This window comes from Cetorhinus maximus, unplaced genomic scaffold (genome assembly GCF_964194155.1).
Source record: "Cetorhinus maximus unplaced genomic scaffold, sCetMax3.hap1.1 HAP1_SCAFFOLD_4360, whole genome shotgun sequence".
Lineage (NCBI taxonomy): Eukaryota > Metazoa > Chordata > Chondrichthyes > Lamniformes > Cetorhinidae > Cetorhinus > Cetorhinus maximus.
This window is the reverse complement of record NW_027600264.1, coordinates 1-16,714: the sequence shown is the minus strand read 5'-3', so window position 1 is coordinate 16,714 and position 16,714 is coordinate 1. Positions and strand designations below refer to the sequence as shown.

General features: G+C 55.1%; 1 protein-coding gene across 1 annotated transcript; it reads right to left on the bottom strand.

Annotated features, from left to right (window-relative positions):
• Positions 1–1,445: 1,445 nt before the first annotated feature.
• Positions 1,446–16,621, bottom strand: prcc (proline rich mitotic checkpoint control factor; the record flags this gene model as incomplete). Its single annotated transcript, XM_078538243.1, has 4 exons — positions 1,446–1,589; positions 4,327–4,416; positions 10,453–11,025; positions 16,577–16,621. Coding segments are annotated over 4 exons (852 nt in total), but the record flags the coding sequence as incomplete, so codon positions are not given.
• Between the last annotated feature and the right edge of the window lie 93 nt (positions 16,622–16,714).

Below are 16,714 nucleotides of genomic sequence, written 5' to 3'. Positions count from 1 at the left end.
GGGAGAGGCCGTGGAACAGAGCAAACAATCCCAAAGATTCTCGCTCTTGCAGCAACCAGCCGCACGGACAATGAGTAAGGGAGCTGCTGGAATACCCCCCGGCACTGCCAGATAATCCGCATCTGTGAGGACCCCTTGCGCTGTCTCCAGTTCCCCACCCCCGTGTCCCGGCTGGAGACACGTGCGCAATGCATCGCTGCAAGGGTCAGCCCCAGGGACGCCCACATCACTCGGACATAACGGTAACAGCAGCAACACCAGCGAGAGGTAAATCTGACAGGGACTCTGAGCAAGTTAAAGCCCCCTCTCTCGAGGCGAGGCGTTAAACCGACGTCTGCCCTCCTGGATGCCCACTCAAACCCGTCTGGCACAACCCGAGTGACTGGCTAGGACACTGCAGAGAGCGGGTAAGAGCGGAGCCCCCTCGGTGTGCGGTTGGAGGCGGGTATACACCCACAGAGCGGGTGACAATGGCACATTCCCTTCCCTGAGGGGACGTCAATGAGCCTGATGGAGTTTTTCAAACCGGATTCAGATTCTCAAAGTGCCACAGAGGGATTGGAACTCAGGTCCTCTGGGTTCTCACTGCAGTAATATTATCGTACTGCTGCAACACTTGTTACCTCGAAACTCGCCTATTCTCTGGGCCAGTCTCCCATCTTCCACCCTCACACAAACTGCAGCCCATCCAAAACTCCACTGCACCGCATCGAGTCCCATTCAGCCATCACACCCTGTGCTCGCTGACCCACAACGCAGTCCCGGAGCACCTCCAGTTTCAAATTCTCCATTTCAAATCCCTCTCTGGACCTCAACCCCTCCATGCCTGAAACCTCCTCCAGCCCCTACACTCCTCCCTATCTCTGTAACCTCCTCCAGCCCCTACACCCCTCCCGATCTCTGTAACCTCCTCCAGCCCCTACACCCCTCCCTATCTCTGTAACCTCCTCCAGCCCCTACACCCCTCCCTATTCTCTGTAACCTCCTCCAGACCCTACACCCCTCCCTATCTCTGTAACCTCCTCCAGCCCCTACACCCCTCCCTATCTCTGTAACCTCCTCCAGCCCCTACACCCCTCCCTATCTCTGTAACCTCCTCCAGCCCCTACACCCCTCCGAGATCTCTGCGCTCCTCCAATTCCGGCCTCTTGAGCATCCCCCGATTCCCATCGCTCCACCATTGGCGGCCGTGCCTTCAGCTGCCTGGGGCCCAAACGTCAGGAACTCCCTCCCATCTCTCTCTCTCTCTCTCTCTCCTCCGTCAAGACCCTCCTTAAAATCGACCTATTTGACCGTCTGTCCCGAACATCTCCTCACGTGTGGCTCAGGATCCGATTCTGTCTGATATCAGACCTGTGAGGCACCTGGGGGGATGGTTCACCACGTTAAAGGCGCTATGTAAATGCAGGTCGGTAGGAGGTCAGGTAGCCCCGTGCTCGCTTTACCTTACTGAACGATTTCATGTCCTTCTCCTCAGACAAGGATTTCATGAGCCACTGCTGTGACCCACTCAGCTGATCATCTCCTTTGATCTCAACAAAACTGACTTCTTCCTTGCTGTGATTTCTCTTCCCTTGGAGCCTTTTGAACTGGAAAGAGACGGACAGTAATAAGTCACACCCTCTCCCCGGCATAGGAACATAACAAGATAAAACTCTCAGCTCGCTCCAGGAGAGGGGGAGGTTGGGCACCATGGGCTCAACTCTCTTGCCCTTGCTCCAGTCACGTTTTCCTACTGAAGGGAACTACACAATCACTACGGCACAGAAACAGGCCACTCGGCCCCTCTGCTCGGTGCTGGTGTTTCTGCCCCACACGAGTCTCCTCCCACCCTATCTCCCTCTCACCCCCATCAACATATCCTTCTATTCCTCTCTCCCTCATGTGTTTATCCAGCTTCCCCCCCCACCTTCAATCCATCTCTGCAATTCACCTCGACCTCTCCCCGTGGGAGCGAGTCCCACATTCTCCCCGCTCCCCGCGGGAGCGAGTCCCACATTCTCCCCGCTCCCCGCGGGAGCGAGTCCCACATTCTCCCCGCTCCCCGCGGGAGCGAGTCCCACATTCTCCCCGCTCCCCGCGGGAGCGAGTCCCACATTCTCCCCGCTCCCCGCGGGAGCGAGTCCCACATTCTCCCCGCTCCCCGCGGGAGCGAGTCCCACATTCTCCCCGCTCCCCGCGGGAGCGAGTCCCACATTCTCCCCGCTCCCCGCGGGAGCGAGTCCCACATTCTCCCCGCTCCCCGCGGGAGCGAGTCCCACATTCTCCCCACTCTCTGGGTAAAGCAGTTTCTCCTCAATTCCCCATCGGGTTTATTTCTGACCGTCTGATATCGATGGCCCCACCTCGTTCTGGTCTCCCCAACAATTCCACATAAAATGGCTGCACCCACACTGCCCCAAGGTAGCACCTGAAGGTATAAGAGGCAACGTACTAGGTGACGTACACTACTTACACTGTAGCCGCCTCACCCCTCACACGCAAGTGGGCCAATGAACTGCACCAGGCAGCGTAGAGTCACAGCTGCAAAACAGCCGAATCACTCCAGTTAATGTCGCTGGGTCCAAATCCTGGAGCTCCCTCCCTAACAGCACGGTGGGTGTACCTACACCACAGGGACTGCAGCGGCTCAAGAAGGCAGCTCACCCACCACCTTCTCAAGGGGGCAATTAGGGATGAGCAATAAATGCTGGGCCCAGCCAGTGATGCCCACGTCCCATAATCGGCTGACAATTTAGCCTCGAACGTCGCTGACCTCGGAACGTCCCAGACCAGCCTGAGGCTGGGGACCGATCCTACCAGCAACGCCTCACAGCACTGACCCTCCGCAGTGTCAGTCCGGGTGAAAGGTCAGCCTTCCGGCACGTCGACTGCGTTTCTCTCTCCACGGACGCTGCCTGAGCGGCTGAGTATTCTCAGCCTTTTCCGTTTTCAATCCCAGGTTTCCAGCACCCGCAGTGTTTAGCTTTTTGTGCAGCAAGGCGAGGTCAGCTCTCTCACCTTTTAGGTCGAAACGCTAGTGTGGCTCCAGTCCCATTCCGGCGGCTCGGGCCCCAGCGGCCAGACCTGGGAGCTGGGATTGTTGGAGACGGAGGGGAGGTTTGATGAGAGGCGTAGGGCAAGGACTAGGCCGGGGGGAGGGGACACAGATTTAAGGCTTTGGGCAAGAGATACGGGGAGAGGGCGTGAGGGAGAATTTTTTTTAATGCGGCGAGTGGTAATGAACTGGAACGAACCCTGACACAGGGGTTTGGTAGGGTCACCACGTGGGGGAAGACTGGCCAAATGATGATCACTGTCACTGCTTAAAAATAAGGGGTCACCCATTTAAAATGGGAATGAGGCGAAATATTTTCTCTCTCTGAGGGTGGTGAGTCTTTGGAACTCTCTTCCTGAAAAAGGTGGTGGAAGCAGAGTCGTTAAGGCAGAACGGGATGGACTCTTGGTAAACAGGAGGTGGGGGGAGTGGGAGATAGGGAGTCCATTTACTTCTAGGATGTAAGGGAGTTGGGGGTCAAGTATAGCTCACCAGCGTTTCTACCTGGGATGCAAGCTTAATGTTAAAGGAAAGAGGGAACAGGAAGCCATTTTTGCGATCAGGTTACAGGCTTCCCTATAAGTCAATGAACATCACAGACAGACAGAGCAGCCATCGTGTGGTTCAGGTTATCGGGGGTAGATGGGATGCAAGTTCGAGGTTACTTTCAGGCTAGCCATGTTCTTACTCAATGTTGGAGCAGGCTCGAGGGGCCGAATGGCCCATTCCTGCTCTTACCTTGTCGTCTCTCAGGCCTTGCTTTCTGCTAACAATTGGGAAAAGGCAGCAGTTCAAAACGCAGAGTGCCAGCATCAGACTGTCTGGGGCCAAGGCCGCTGTGAATGTTTTTGACGTGCTCTGCTCACTCCACCTGCTACCTCAGTGAGGCAGTGTCGAGGGGGCACCGGCAGCTTCTGTGGGTACCAGCTGCCTTACAAAGAGCCTCTTCTGCCTCTGGTTTATTATTTCCACCCCTCCTCGGGCTCTGAGCCAACAAACAGCAGGCAGGGTAACAGACTGACCCCCCCCGAGTCTACACTGTTCCGAATTCAAGAACCATCGAATATTACAGCACAGGCCATTCGGTCCACTCCCTCTCTGCCTCGGGCTGTCTCGGTGCCTAGTCCCAATCACCCACCTCTTCCTCACTCGCTCCATCGTGTCTGCATTGGCTGCTTGACAGAGCGACCTGATCGGTCCCACTCCGCCTCCCCCATCCCCTCTCTCCCCGCAGCCCTGCCAATGTCTCCTTTTGAACTGTAGGCCCGATCGCCTCTTCCCACACTCACCGCCTCGTCATTCATGAAGGTGTTCAATTCCTCCTCCGGTGCTGGTGCGAGGGCAGGGTCTGGCTCCTGGTAGTAACTACTGTAGTAGTCCTGCAAAGAGAGGGCACACTTAGCAGCACAGTCGGCACACAGACGGATAACGGTTGCATTGATCATCGTCACAGATAGAAGGAAGCCAGGTGTCCCTCCGCTATTCCAACGATGAGGTTTAAAAGGTTACGATGTTCTGGAACGTAGGTTTAAATTCAGGATAAAGTGACTGGGGAGGGTTTATGTGTCCAATAGCAAGCCTGGGTGGTTTGATTATCAGATATCAAAAGAAATCTTTTCGATTGCTTTACTAAGAAGAAGGTGCGAGATATTTACACTTGGAGGCAATGGCAGTAGCCGCTGAGCATAAAATGAATACAGTTAGCGTCTCCCAAAGTCCCAGAAAGTTGTTGTTGGTACTGGGTGGTAAACAGTTGCGTTGTAAACGGTCCATTTACTTCTAGGATGTAAGGGAGTTGGGGGGGTCAAGAATAGCTCACCAGCGTTTCTACCTGGGATGCAAGGTTAATGTTAATTGCATGGGGGAAGAGGGCACAGGAAGCCATTTTTGCGATCAGGTTACAGGCTTCCCTACAAGTCAATGAACATCACAGACAGACAGCAGCAGCCATCGTGTGGTCAGCAGAGAGAGAAAGAGAGAGAGAGAGGAGGGGTTTGGTTTTGTGAGCTACCACACCAAGATGCTGGGGCAGGGGACGGGGAGAGACAGTCTCTCATGGAAGAGATGCATCCCACAGCCATCTAAGGATTCTGAGAGATTCATCCTGACATAGCCAGAGGGGGGTTTACTACTTAGGGAAACGTGAACCCATTGGAAACTGGTTCCAACTGTGGACTGCTCGCCATAAGGACCGTCATTCCGTGGAATGCGTGATGGGTGCGAAGTATAAAAGGGGAACGTTCCTCTTTGTAGTTGCCCAATAAAGAAAATAGTGCTTGGTCAATAGTGCTTTTAGCCATTTGTTACAGAAAAAGTTTCACACTGTGTAATTTTGCCACTTCATTCCTTCAGCTAGTAAATTCGAAAAGCGATCGCTCTCACTACAGAGAACGTAACCCTGTCTATAACTTCAGCTTGCCTCCCGAAGACACCAGCTACTGGCGTACGGCAGGGCCAAGCAACAATCGCATCTCTGACCTCCGCGGAGCGACTGTTGCTCCCCAGGGCGTCAGGGGTGCTTTTTGTCCGAGAGCGGGCACTCGAGCCCCCGCTCTCGTGCCACGGTCACCCGTGAACTCGCCAGCTGAGGGTCACCGGAGAGCGATGGGGAGCGGCAACGCTGGCTAAAGGTACAGGTTAGTTACGGCACTCCTACTGTGGGTCAAACAATCAATAAATGGTGTTGGGGGGGGGGGGGGAGAGAGAAGCAGAGGCGATTGTGTCCTGGTAAACAGTCTGGTTTCGCTCAGTTTGTCGTGGTAAATTTTGAAGGAAGAGGGAGGGCACGGTTAAACACCCCAAGCGCGTGCCGAAGCTATGGTTCGGCTGTCCAGTGCCAGTTTAGACAGCGCAGGGAGACTGGGTCTCTGAATCGATGCTCCACCCTGGCGTCGGTAAAATGAGTTAACCATGGGCGAGTATGGCAGCCGTGGCTCCGAGGGTTCGAGTCCCGCCCAGGAGCCTTGAGCACAAGAATCCAACCAGTGCTGAGGGAGAGGGGGATGGGGGGGTGCTGCACTGTCAGAGGTGCCGTCTTTTGGGTGAGGCATTAAAAACTGAGGCCCCGTCTGCCCCCTCAGTTGGGTTGACAGCTACTATTGGAAGAAGAGTGGGAGGGTGGAGGGTCGCGGGGGGGTGATGGTGGTGGTTTTGGGGGTGGGGAGGGGTGTGGCGATGGTGGGTAGAGTTCTCCCTGGAATCCTGGGGCCCAATATTTATCCATCCGCCAACATCACTAGAACAGATGATCTGGGTCGTTATCATATCGATTTTGTGGGATATTGCCGTGCGCAAATTGGTTGTGGCGTTTCCTACATTACAACAGTGACCACACTTCAAAAAAAAATAGAGAGAGAGAACTCCGTTTGGGACGTGCAGAGGTGGAGAAAGGCACCACAGAAATGCAAGTCGGTCTCATTTGTTTGCCCCGCGCCTACGATGTCGCTAACAATGAGGTCAGGGGGCGCTTGGCGATGGCGAATAAGCGCCCGGGAGTCTGGCGCTGTGTCACGCGGGTCGTATCGGAATAGGAGGAGTAGGCCACTCGGCCCGTCGACCTTGCTCCGCCATTCCAACCAGATCACGGCCGATCTCCCACCTCAACGCCAACTTCCCCCACGCTATCCCCAACATCCCTAATATCTAGAACTCGATCTCTGCCCTGGACGTAGACTGAGCCTCCCCAGATCCTCTGGGGTAGAGAATTCCAAAGATTCACCAGCCCCACTCCCGCGAGGGAAGAAATTCCTCATCTCGGTCCAAGATGGCCGACCTCTTATTCGGCGTTCCCTAGTTCTAGAACGCCGCCGCCCCACTCTCCCACAGGCCCGGGGAGTGGGGGGAACATCCTTCCTGCATCTCCCCTGTCGGAATTCCGGATAGGCATCATTACTGTCCGAGACCACCCCCCGACCCCCTCCCCGGGTGGGTGGGCTTCCAGTTGAGAATGGAAAGTTTACATTCACCTAGCGCCTCTCACAAACCTCACCAGGTCCTTAAGCGACTGCAAGAACTCCGGCTCAGGTAGCGAACAATCAGCCAGCATCACTACCCCCCAACTCAAATCGCTGTGCAGCGATCCCGGCTGAGAAGCCCTCCCTCAGCCGGGATTGCGAGCTCCAGCGCCTGGAGTGGGGGGTTCGAACCCGCGGCCTCCTGACTCCGGGGTGGGGGCGGGGGGGGGAGAGAGAGAGAGAGGAAACACTCCGCTGAGCGCCCTCCCCATCCCTGGGTTGGTGATAACCGCGGCGGTGAGATTTCTCCGCGAGGTGCACCAGGGGTAGCTCACGCCGCACAGTCCGGCGGCCGGAGGAGAACGGAAAAGCTCATGGCCAGAGCAGGGCGGCTTTCCAACAGCGCACGGGTCAGCCGAGAAATAACAGGACAACCTGTCCTCACCCTGTCACTGAGGTACAGTCTGGGCATGTACGGGTCAGATGGGGTGGACAGTGGCTCCTTGGTAATGTCACTAGACTAGTTAGTAACCCAGGGGCCCAGACTAATATCCTGGGGACCCGGGTTCAAACCCCACCCTCCCCCGGGCGGCTGATGGGATTTAAATTCGATTAATAAATCTGGGAATATAAAGCGAGTCTCAGTGACGGTGACCATGACGACCATCATCGATTGTTGTAAAAACCCCCACCATCTGGGTCACTCATGCCCCCTTTAGGGGAAGGGAAATCTGCCCTCCTTACCCCGTCTGGCCTACACGTGACTCCAGACCCCACACCCCCGTGAAAGTATAAATAAAAGAGACAGCGCGGGGATCAGCGATCGGTCACGGGCTTTGTCCGGTGACTGCGCCGGTGAACCGAGCAGGGCTTTAGACGTGGCCGCTGTCCTCAGGATGGCCACTGCCCCTTTCCTATTTCAGCACCGACTGGTACACATGCTCCCTTTACCCTTAAAGGCAATTCACCTGGGGGCGCTGTGGCAAAGCCTTCCAAATACAAACCAACACCCTCTTCTGCGCCACCGACCAGGGGCTGGTGCAGCATTCGACCGTTCCGGCGCAGCTGAAGGCCATTCGGCCCATCGGGTCCGTACTGGCCCAGGGGCCGCCCAGCCCGACCTCACTTTGCAGCTCCTGGTCTGTGACCCTGTGGGCAAAGCCACTTACGCCACGGGGCTTTCTGCCCCTATCCCCCTTTCGAGGGGGTGAGGTCCAGACCCTTTCACGGATGAAATAAAAAAAATGACTCAACTCCCCTCTAACCCTCCTATCGCTTACTGCCCCTTGGTTACACACCTCCCTATCCACCTCATAATTGTACACACTGTGATTCAATCTCCCCTCAGCCTCCTCTGGTCCAGAGAAGACTGACCCGGTCTGTCCAATATTTTCCTCACCGCTAAAATTCTTCAATCCTGGCAACTTCCAACTCGCATCTCCTCTGTCTCCCCCCCGCCCGCCTCTTGGGAGATGACTTCCTTCCTGTAAGTGTACGCAGCGCTCCCAGCTGTGGACCAGCTCGGGTTTCACACAGTTCCCACACAGCCTCCCTGCTCATGTACACTAGGGGGTCAGCCAATGAGGAAAGCATCCTGTTTTCATTCCTCACCTCCATCTCCAGCTGCCTTCAGGGATCTGTGGACGTGCGCTCCAAGGTCCCTCCGTTCCCTCTACCCCTCTCAGTATTATTGTCCATTCCCTTACCTTGCTATCCCGGCCCATACGCAGGATCTCGCACTTCCCCCGCCTCGAATTCCACTTCCCCCTGCTCCGTCCGCCTCCCCAGCCCATCGAGATCTTCCTGCAGCTTCCAGCTCATCTCCTCGCGACCAACCCCCACCCCCCCATCCCCCCAGTCAACCCTCACATCGCCCGCCTGCCAACGTCTTCACCCAGGGGCTTGCTCCAAACCCCCCCCGACGCAGTCCACAAAAAGCAAGTGGCGTAAGCGCTGCGGGACCCCACTGGGAGGCAAAGACACCCTTCCCCAGAGGGAGCGGGCGGGTAAACAGAGTGGAAGCCCCACAGATCAGCCATAATCGTGTTGAATGGCGGTGCAGGCTTGATGGGCCGAAGGGTCTACTCCAGCTTCTATTTCGTACGTTCTTTAGGGAGGAACGTGGGAACAGGAAGGCCATTCAGCCCTTCAGTGCTGTCCCCCCTTTCAATCAGATCACGACCGATTTGCATCTTAACTCCATCTACCCACCTTGGTTGCATTATCCTTAATCCCCTCAACCCAATTAAAATCTACCCACCTCCATTTTGCCATTTTCAACTGACCCTCCCAGTCAGGACTGATTGTTTGGTGGGGGAGGGAGAGAGAGTTCCAGATTTCCACTCCCGTGTGCGTGAAGAAGTGTTTCTTGACATCGCCCCTGAATGACCTGGCTCTCAAAGGTTAAGGTCCTGCCCCCTTGTTCTGGACTCTCCCCCCTCCCCATCACCACCTGTGGAAACAGCGAGCGCCCACAAACAGCCATTTATTAATCACCCAGATTATCTGTCTTCAGTGAGGTTGATTGAAGGATAAATATTGAGCCCCAGGACACCGGGGAGAACTCCCCCCCACCGGCTCCTCTTCTAGTAGTGGCTGTGGAATCTTTTACACCCACCAGTACTGACCCTCTGACAGTGCGGCGCTCCCTCAGTACTGACCCTCTGACAGTGCGGCGCTCCCTCAGTACTGACCCTCCGACAGTGCGGCACTCCCTCAGTACTGACCCTCTGACATTGCGGTGCTCCCTCAGTACTGACCCTCTGACAGTGCGGCACTCCCTCAGTACCGACCCTCCGACAGTGCGGCGCTCCCTCAGTACTGACCCTCCGACAGTGCGGCCCTCCCTCAGTACTGACCCTCTGACAGTGCGGCGCTCCCTCAGTACTGACTGTCCGACAGTGCGGCACTCCCTCAGTACTGACTGTCCGACAGTGCGGCGCTCCCTCAGTACTGACCCTCTGACAGTGCAGCGCTCCCTCAGCACTGACCCTCCGACAGCGCAGCACTCCCTCAGTACTGACCCTCCGACAGTGCGGCACTCCCTCAGTACTGACCCTCCGACAGTGCGGCACTCCCTCAGTACTGACCCTCCGACAGCGCAGCGCTCCCTCAGTACTGACCCTCCGACAGTGCAGCGCTCCCTCAGTACTGACCCTCCGACAGTGCGGCACTCCCTCAGTACTGACCCTCCGACAGCGCAGCACTCCCTCAGTACTGACCCTCCGACAGTGCGGCGCTCCCTCAGCACTGACCCTCCGACAGTGCGGCGCTCCCCCAAGGGCCGCACCTCCAAGAACTGGCACTGGCAGTGTTGGTATGGATTATGGGGCTCCAGTCTCTGGAGTGGGGACTTGAGAGAGGCGACTGCGCCAGGTAAGGGACTCTGTACATTTACCGAGGTGGCACCCGGTGAAGTTAGAAGCGGAAAGGCGCAGACAGGGACCGAGCGCTGGCACTGACCTGGTAATATTCGCTCTGCTCCGTCCCCGGTGCGTTATAGTCCACGTACTGACCGCCGAACTCGGGCCCGGGGCTGGTGGCGGGGAAGCCGCCGTCGCTCGCCGAAGGGGCGCTCCTGTTGAACTCCAGCGGGGCGTCGGCGGGGTTCAGGGGGTCCGGGGGCTCCTCGCCCGCCTCGCCCGGGACGCCGGGGGCCGGGGCGGGCACCTGGGGCAGGCCGGGCAGCGGGCTCTCCCCGGCCGGGCCGCCGGCGAAGGCGGGAGTCCTGGCGCCGGGGGGCGGCTGCTCCGAGTCGGAGAGGGAGAAGAAGCTGACCTCCTCGCCGGGGGCCTCCTCGTTCATGATGTGCTTGGCCAGCTGCTTGGCGGCGTTCTTGGAGGCGGCCTTGATGGCGGACGGCGACGGGGTGGTGGTGGTGACGGTGGCGCGCTGGGCTGCCTTGGGAGGGCCGGCGCCTTTGCCGGCCGGCTTCTTGGTGAAGGAGTAGGGCAGCAGCGTGCGGTTGGCCTCCTTCAGGGTCAGGTTCCTGGGCTGCGGGAGCAGGGCAGACAGGCCGGCGCCTGAGCCCGCACTCTAACAAAACACAAGCAGAGAGAGAGAGAGAGAGGGGGGCAGGAGTGAAACACAGACCTCGAGCAGATACGGCAGGAACACACTGTACAAATCCCACCCGCGTCGGCGGGAAGCGCGGCTCATGGGGTCACCGACAAACGCACCACGTTACAACCAGGCATAAAGAGCAGCCCCTTAAAGGGAAATTGCAAACACAACGTTGAACGGAAGCTCGCAAACATTCAATCGAAATGGGATTAAGGGGGGGTCGATAAAGCAGCCCCCCAGCCCCCGCTGTGCCCACCCAGCGCAGGGAGGTCTCGACAGTGCCAGCGGACACCCGCCAGCTCCCTCTCCGGGGGCACCCGGCCCGGGCGAGTCCCCTCGATCGCCCGCTGCCCGGACCCGTTGGTGGCCAGGCCCAGGGTTCACGAGGGGGGGGGGGTCCTCTTCCCTCCCCGCCCCGGGTGGTGTAGCGGTACCACCGCTGAACTAGTAACCCAGAGGCTCCGGTTCACGCCCTGGGGGGGAGAGACACGGGCTCAAATCCCACCCCGGCAGCTGGCGCTATTTAAGTTCATTCGATCAACATCTGGAATATAAAGCGAGTCTCAGCCACGGTGACCATGACGACCACCATCGATTGTTGTAAAGACCCATCCTAGCTCACTGATGTCCTTTAGGGGAGGGGTCCGGCCTACATGTGACTCCAGGCCCACAGTGACGTGGTCGACTCTCAACTGCCCTCTGAACGTGGCCGGGAGAGACACAGTACGAGGGGCAATTAGGGATGGGCAACAAATGCTGGCCTTGCCAACGATGCCCATGCCCCATGAAAGAATAAAAATAACTACCAAAGATGACAACATTTACCCTAACCCTAAAAACCTCTTTGACTCAATGAGAAGCTTGATAATAAAGAGTAACTCAGGCCCTTTTGAAAAGGGAACTAAAAGACTAATTACAACTTGAAGGGAAACTCAATTAATCAAATTAAGATGATGCCCCACCCACCCCCAGGCCCACTGGTCTCGAAAGTCCCAAGCCTTCCGGCGGGCACCGCGTGCTCTCTCTATAGAGGCGGCAGCAACAGGGTGGGTGCTACCACCCGCTGCTCAAGCCTGCCCTCGGGCCAGGCCCAGGAGCAGGTGACCCAGTCTGCCCGCCCCTCTCCCCGCCGGGTGGCCAAAGATCAGGAGGGTGGGACTGGAGTCTTGCGTAGAAGGATGAGGGGAGATTTGATAAAAAGTTTACAAAATTGTGAGGGGTATAGGCAGAGTAAATGCGAGTAGGCTCTTTCCACTTAGATTAGGAGAGATAAACACGAGAGGACATGGCTTTAGGGGGAAAGGTTTAGGGGGAACTTCTTCACTCAGAGAGTGGTGAGAGTGTGGAACGAGCTACCATCTGACGTGGTAAATGCGGGCTCACTCGTAAGTTTTAAGAATAAATTGGATAGATACATGGATGGGAGAGGTCTGGAGGGTTATGGACTGGGTGCAGGTCAATGGGATTAGCGGAATAATATTTCGGCAGACTAGAAGGGCCGAATGGCCTGTTTTCTGTGCTGTAGTGTTCTATGGTTCTATGGACAGGAATTCAGCAGCAGCCCCTTCAGGCGACGGGAGAGGGGCCATAACCTCGTGACGCATCCTACACCGATGCGAAACAGGGGTCTCCTCCAGGCCGCAGAAACTACAGGCGGCCAGGAGTCCATCGACTTAACTGCCGCTCACGCGCGACTGCCTCACCCCACGTCAAACCCCTAAACCTTGTAAACCAGCCTTTAACGTTTTCTGTGTTAACTGTATTCACTGGGGATTTTGTTTGCTACCGATAGGAGCAGGCAAACTGTGATTGTCGGGTTAGGAGATGCAAGCTTGTCATGTGCAACTCTGCCGATAAATACTAAAGCCCAGTGTGTAAATATCGGCTTCAGTTCCATCCTTCAATTGGCTTTCTGGAATACAACATGGCCGCAGCGGGTGAAAGGCCAAGATCGGGAGCTAAAAATGGATTTTAAACTCTCATCCTCGCAGCCGTTGTGGAAAATGAAAAGCCAGAAAGTGTAAGCCGTCGGGATACGATTAACCTCAGATGGTCCCCGCAGTCTGAACCATATGGACCAGCGGAAGGCGGCACTGGGTGTGAGAACGCTGGTTATATTCCGGCTAAAGAGGAGCCCAGGTATTAGCCTTGGCGCTGTCGCCTCCTGAGAGATGCAAGAGCCGAAGTAAAGGATTTTGGGAACTGGACGCCCATCAGCTGGATACCAATGAAGGATTTGTACCTATTAAGGCTCTTGGGTGAAATTTAATAGAAAAATCGATGTTAAATGGCTCTGAGGCATGGCCAGACATCGATAGATTTTGGCAAATAGATAGCCATTCCTTGGGAGAATTAAATCACGGACTCAAACAGACTGTATACAAGTCCGACAATTCAATGTGGGGATTGCAGGATTGATGCCAGCATTTAAAATGCTGAGGCGTCTCTCCCATGGACAGGCTCCTGGTGCTCAGTCCTCGGAGAGGGAAACCCTGTCGCGTCAGATGTTTGCCCCATTGTAAGAAACCTGGGGAAAGCAGCCCTTTCCTTCGGCCTCCCGGGAAATGACGGGGCGATACAGAGACCGAACGAACCATCGAGCGCCAGATTTCGCAAGAGGCGCACTCGAAGCGAGCGTTAATTCAATGGAAGGATTCAAGGCGGAGAAAGCACCTCGGGCAGACCCGGCTACTGCAGCAGCAGACGACAGACAATAATTGGCCAATGAATCCCAGCAATGCCCACGGATCAGTCAGTAGGGGCTTGAGGTGCGGTTCCAAGTATCGTTAAGCGGTGAACCGCTCGAAGCAGACAGGCAAACCAAGTAGCAGACTCCTTTAACTGTGCAGTACTGGCTAGAGCTCGTACTTCCAACAACATGTGGAGCAAGTTGCTTTGAAGAGAGACTGGGTGATAGGGAGATCGGAGTGGATTCTCCCCCTTTTGCCATGTATTCATGAATGCGTGGCCACATCCCTACAGGGGTTCCTGAAGGCACAGAGCAATTGTGACTGACCACTCGAACCGATTGTGCACTCAGACCAGGTCAGGTGCTAGCTTTGATGTACTGGCCTTACACACTATGTGGAACACCCGAAAATCAAGGATGTCTTAAGGGCAGACAAAACATTACGTAAGTTAAATCCGGATAAACGAGTACTTGGGCGGCCCAAAGAACATGAAACCATGTCAGTTTTAGTGACACTTCACGTGTTAATCTTCCCAAAGGGCATTCCAAGTACAGCTGGGTTCATAATATCCCCTATGGAAATGCTGTCCTTTAGCTTGGGAAACTGAAAAGGGGCAGTTAATAATACTTTAGCTGCTGAAACACCAGAGGCAGTGATTATGGGGATTCTACTTATCAACTATCTTAAGCGAGATTCTGTGAAACGGGTGTACTGAAGATAGCATACCCATTGGATGTTATGTACATAATCATTCATTGTGCTATAATGTAGGCACACGCTGCGAAAAGTGTGAGGAGAAACCAAGTGTAGATTAAGGCCAAATGCTGCAGATGCTGGAAATCTGAAACAAAAACTGCTGGAGAAACTCAGCAGGTCTGACAGCGTCTGTGGAGGGGAAGACAGAGTTAGCCTTTCGAGTCCAGATGACTCTTCTTCACAACAGTTGTGAAGGAGAGTCGTCTGGACGCAAACGGTTAACTCTGTCTTCCCCTCCGTGGACGCCGTCAGACCTGCCGAGTTTCTCCAGCAGTTTTTGTTTCAAATGCGATTAACCTTGCTGTCTCGAAACAAGTGCTGGAGAGAAAGGAAGCCTCTCGTTTTGAACGGGTAAACACAAGCCATCAACAATCTGATCGTTTTACAAAAAGAAATGTTTGTATAAAAACGCAGTTCGGAGGCCTAGAGGAGGGGGACGCCTAGCAATGTAAAATTTTGCACAGAATACGGAGAGTTTTTATTTAATTTGTTTTAAAACTTTAATTGCGCATATTAACTTTAATTTTAATAGCAGGGAGTCTGTAAATTATATATTAATTCTGTACGAATTGCGTGCAGGTGGTTGGGAATTAATGGGGATTCACTAGGAACAGACTGAAATGGTGGTTGGTGGGTTAGGAGGCACATGTTTGTAATGTGCATCTCTGCAAATAAATGCTTACGAAAGTGTGTAAAGATTGGCTCCAGTTCTATTCTTCACCACCTGACTTTCTGGGTTCTAACAGTTAGCAACAAACTCGATTTTTTTTTTTAAAATGTCATGTCCGGCCTGTTCAAAGTGCAGTAACACATGCCTGGGTGCGTGCTATCTTAAAGTGGACAACTGGTGAGCGGACTGTGCGTGGCCATGCACAGCTTAAGAGGGAACATTGCTGGTTGGGCCCCCGCTGCAGTAGCGTCCAGTTCCAGGCTGCACACTTTTTCGGAAGGACGTCAAGGGCCTTGGAGAGGGTGGGGAGGGAGATTTACCCAGAACGGTGCCAGTTATGAAAGACTTCAGCTCCTCTGGAGAGGCTGGGATTGTTCTCCTTGGAACGCAAAAGGTTAAGGGGGAGATTGAATTGAGGCGTTCAAAATCAGGAAGGGGGTTTGGAGAAACTGTTTCCACTGGGCAGGAGGGTCGGTAACCAGAGGGGGACACAGATTGAAGTGAAATCGGGGAAAAGAACCAGAGGGGGAGATGAGGAATAAAATGTAGCCGTTGTAAATTTGCTAAATCCTGATACCTCCGTCTGCAATTGATCTTTTGATGTAAACGTTTTGGGGTTCAGTCTACAAGTAACTGGAGAGCTGACGTGTGGGTGAGCGTAGCGCAGTTCAGGAGGAACAAGTGACCTGGGATGTATGATTCGCACCACTCTCCGCCGCTGGGGGGTGACCTCACCTCACCTCGCGGCTGGGTCTGCTATAGACGCGTTGATAAAGATGAGTCCAGAACACCAGCCTTCTGGGTTAGTGGTGAACTCAGATGGACCTTTGGTCTAGAGGATCCCAAATTCCCATTCGTAAGTTCTGACTGGGTTTGACAAGTGCACACTATTCTGGATCCTTTTACTGATGATTTTCAGGTGGGACTTAGCTCGTCTATGACGGAGGAGACAAGAGCGTTGCTGAGCGAACCCGACTGGCAACAGAGTCATAACTCCGTGCTGCCAACCGCTACCACGTAAAGTTAAGGCATGGCTCTCCCACAAGGCTGGACAACGCAGTGTCCACGAGCATTGGTGAACATGCAAAGCTGAGAACCTTTTTTTTTTAAACAGGTCGGTCCCACTGGGTGGACAGGGCAGCTACAGCAGAGTGAACCAGGGCTCCAGATCGCCAGCCGCTCTGTGCCGCTACTGCCCGGTTTGGGGTGCCCCCCACCACCCCCCCCACCCCCTCACCCCATGCCGGGCGTGTTAAATGCAGACGTTTTGCTGTTTTAACACTCAGTGCCAGCCGTTGGCCAAACCGAACCGCACATGGACGAGGGAAGCCGCGAGCGTCTCCTACACATCTGAGAGAGCGACAAAGCCTGCTGGGACCCCCTCACTTGGTGCCCAAAAAGCACTCACCTGGCTTGTCCTCTTCTGTACGGGCTCCTCATCGTCAGAGTCCGACTGAAAGAGAAAAGGGATCAAAGTCAAAGGCCTAACCCCAGGTCAGCATCAGGCTGCCTTCCACCTCAAGATATAAAACTCCACCATAACATT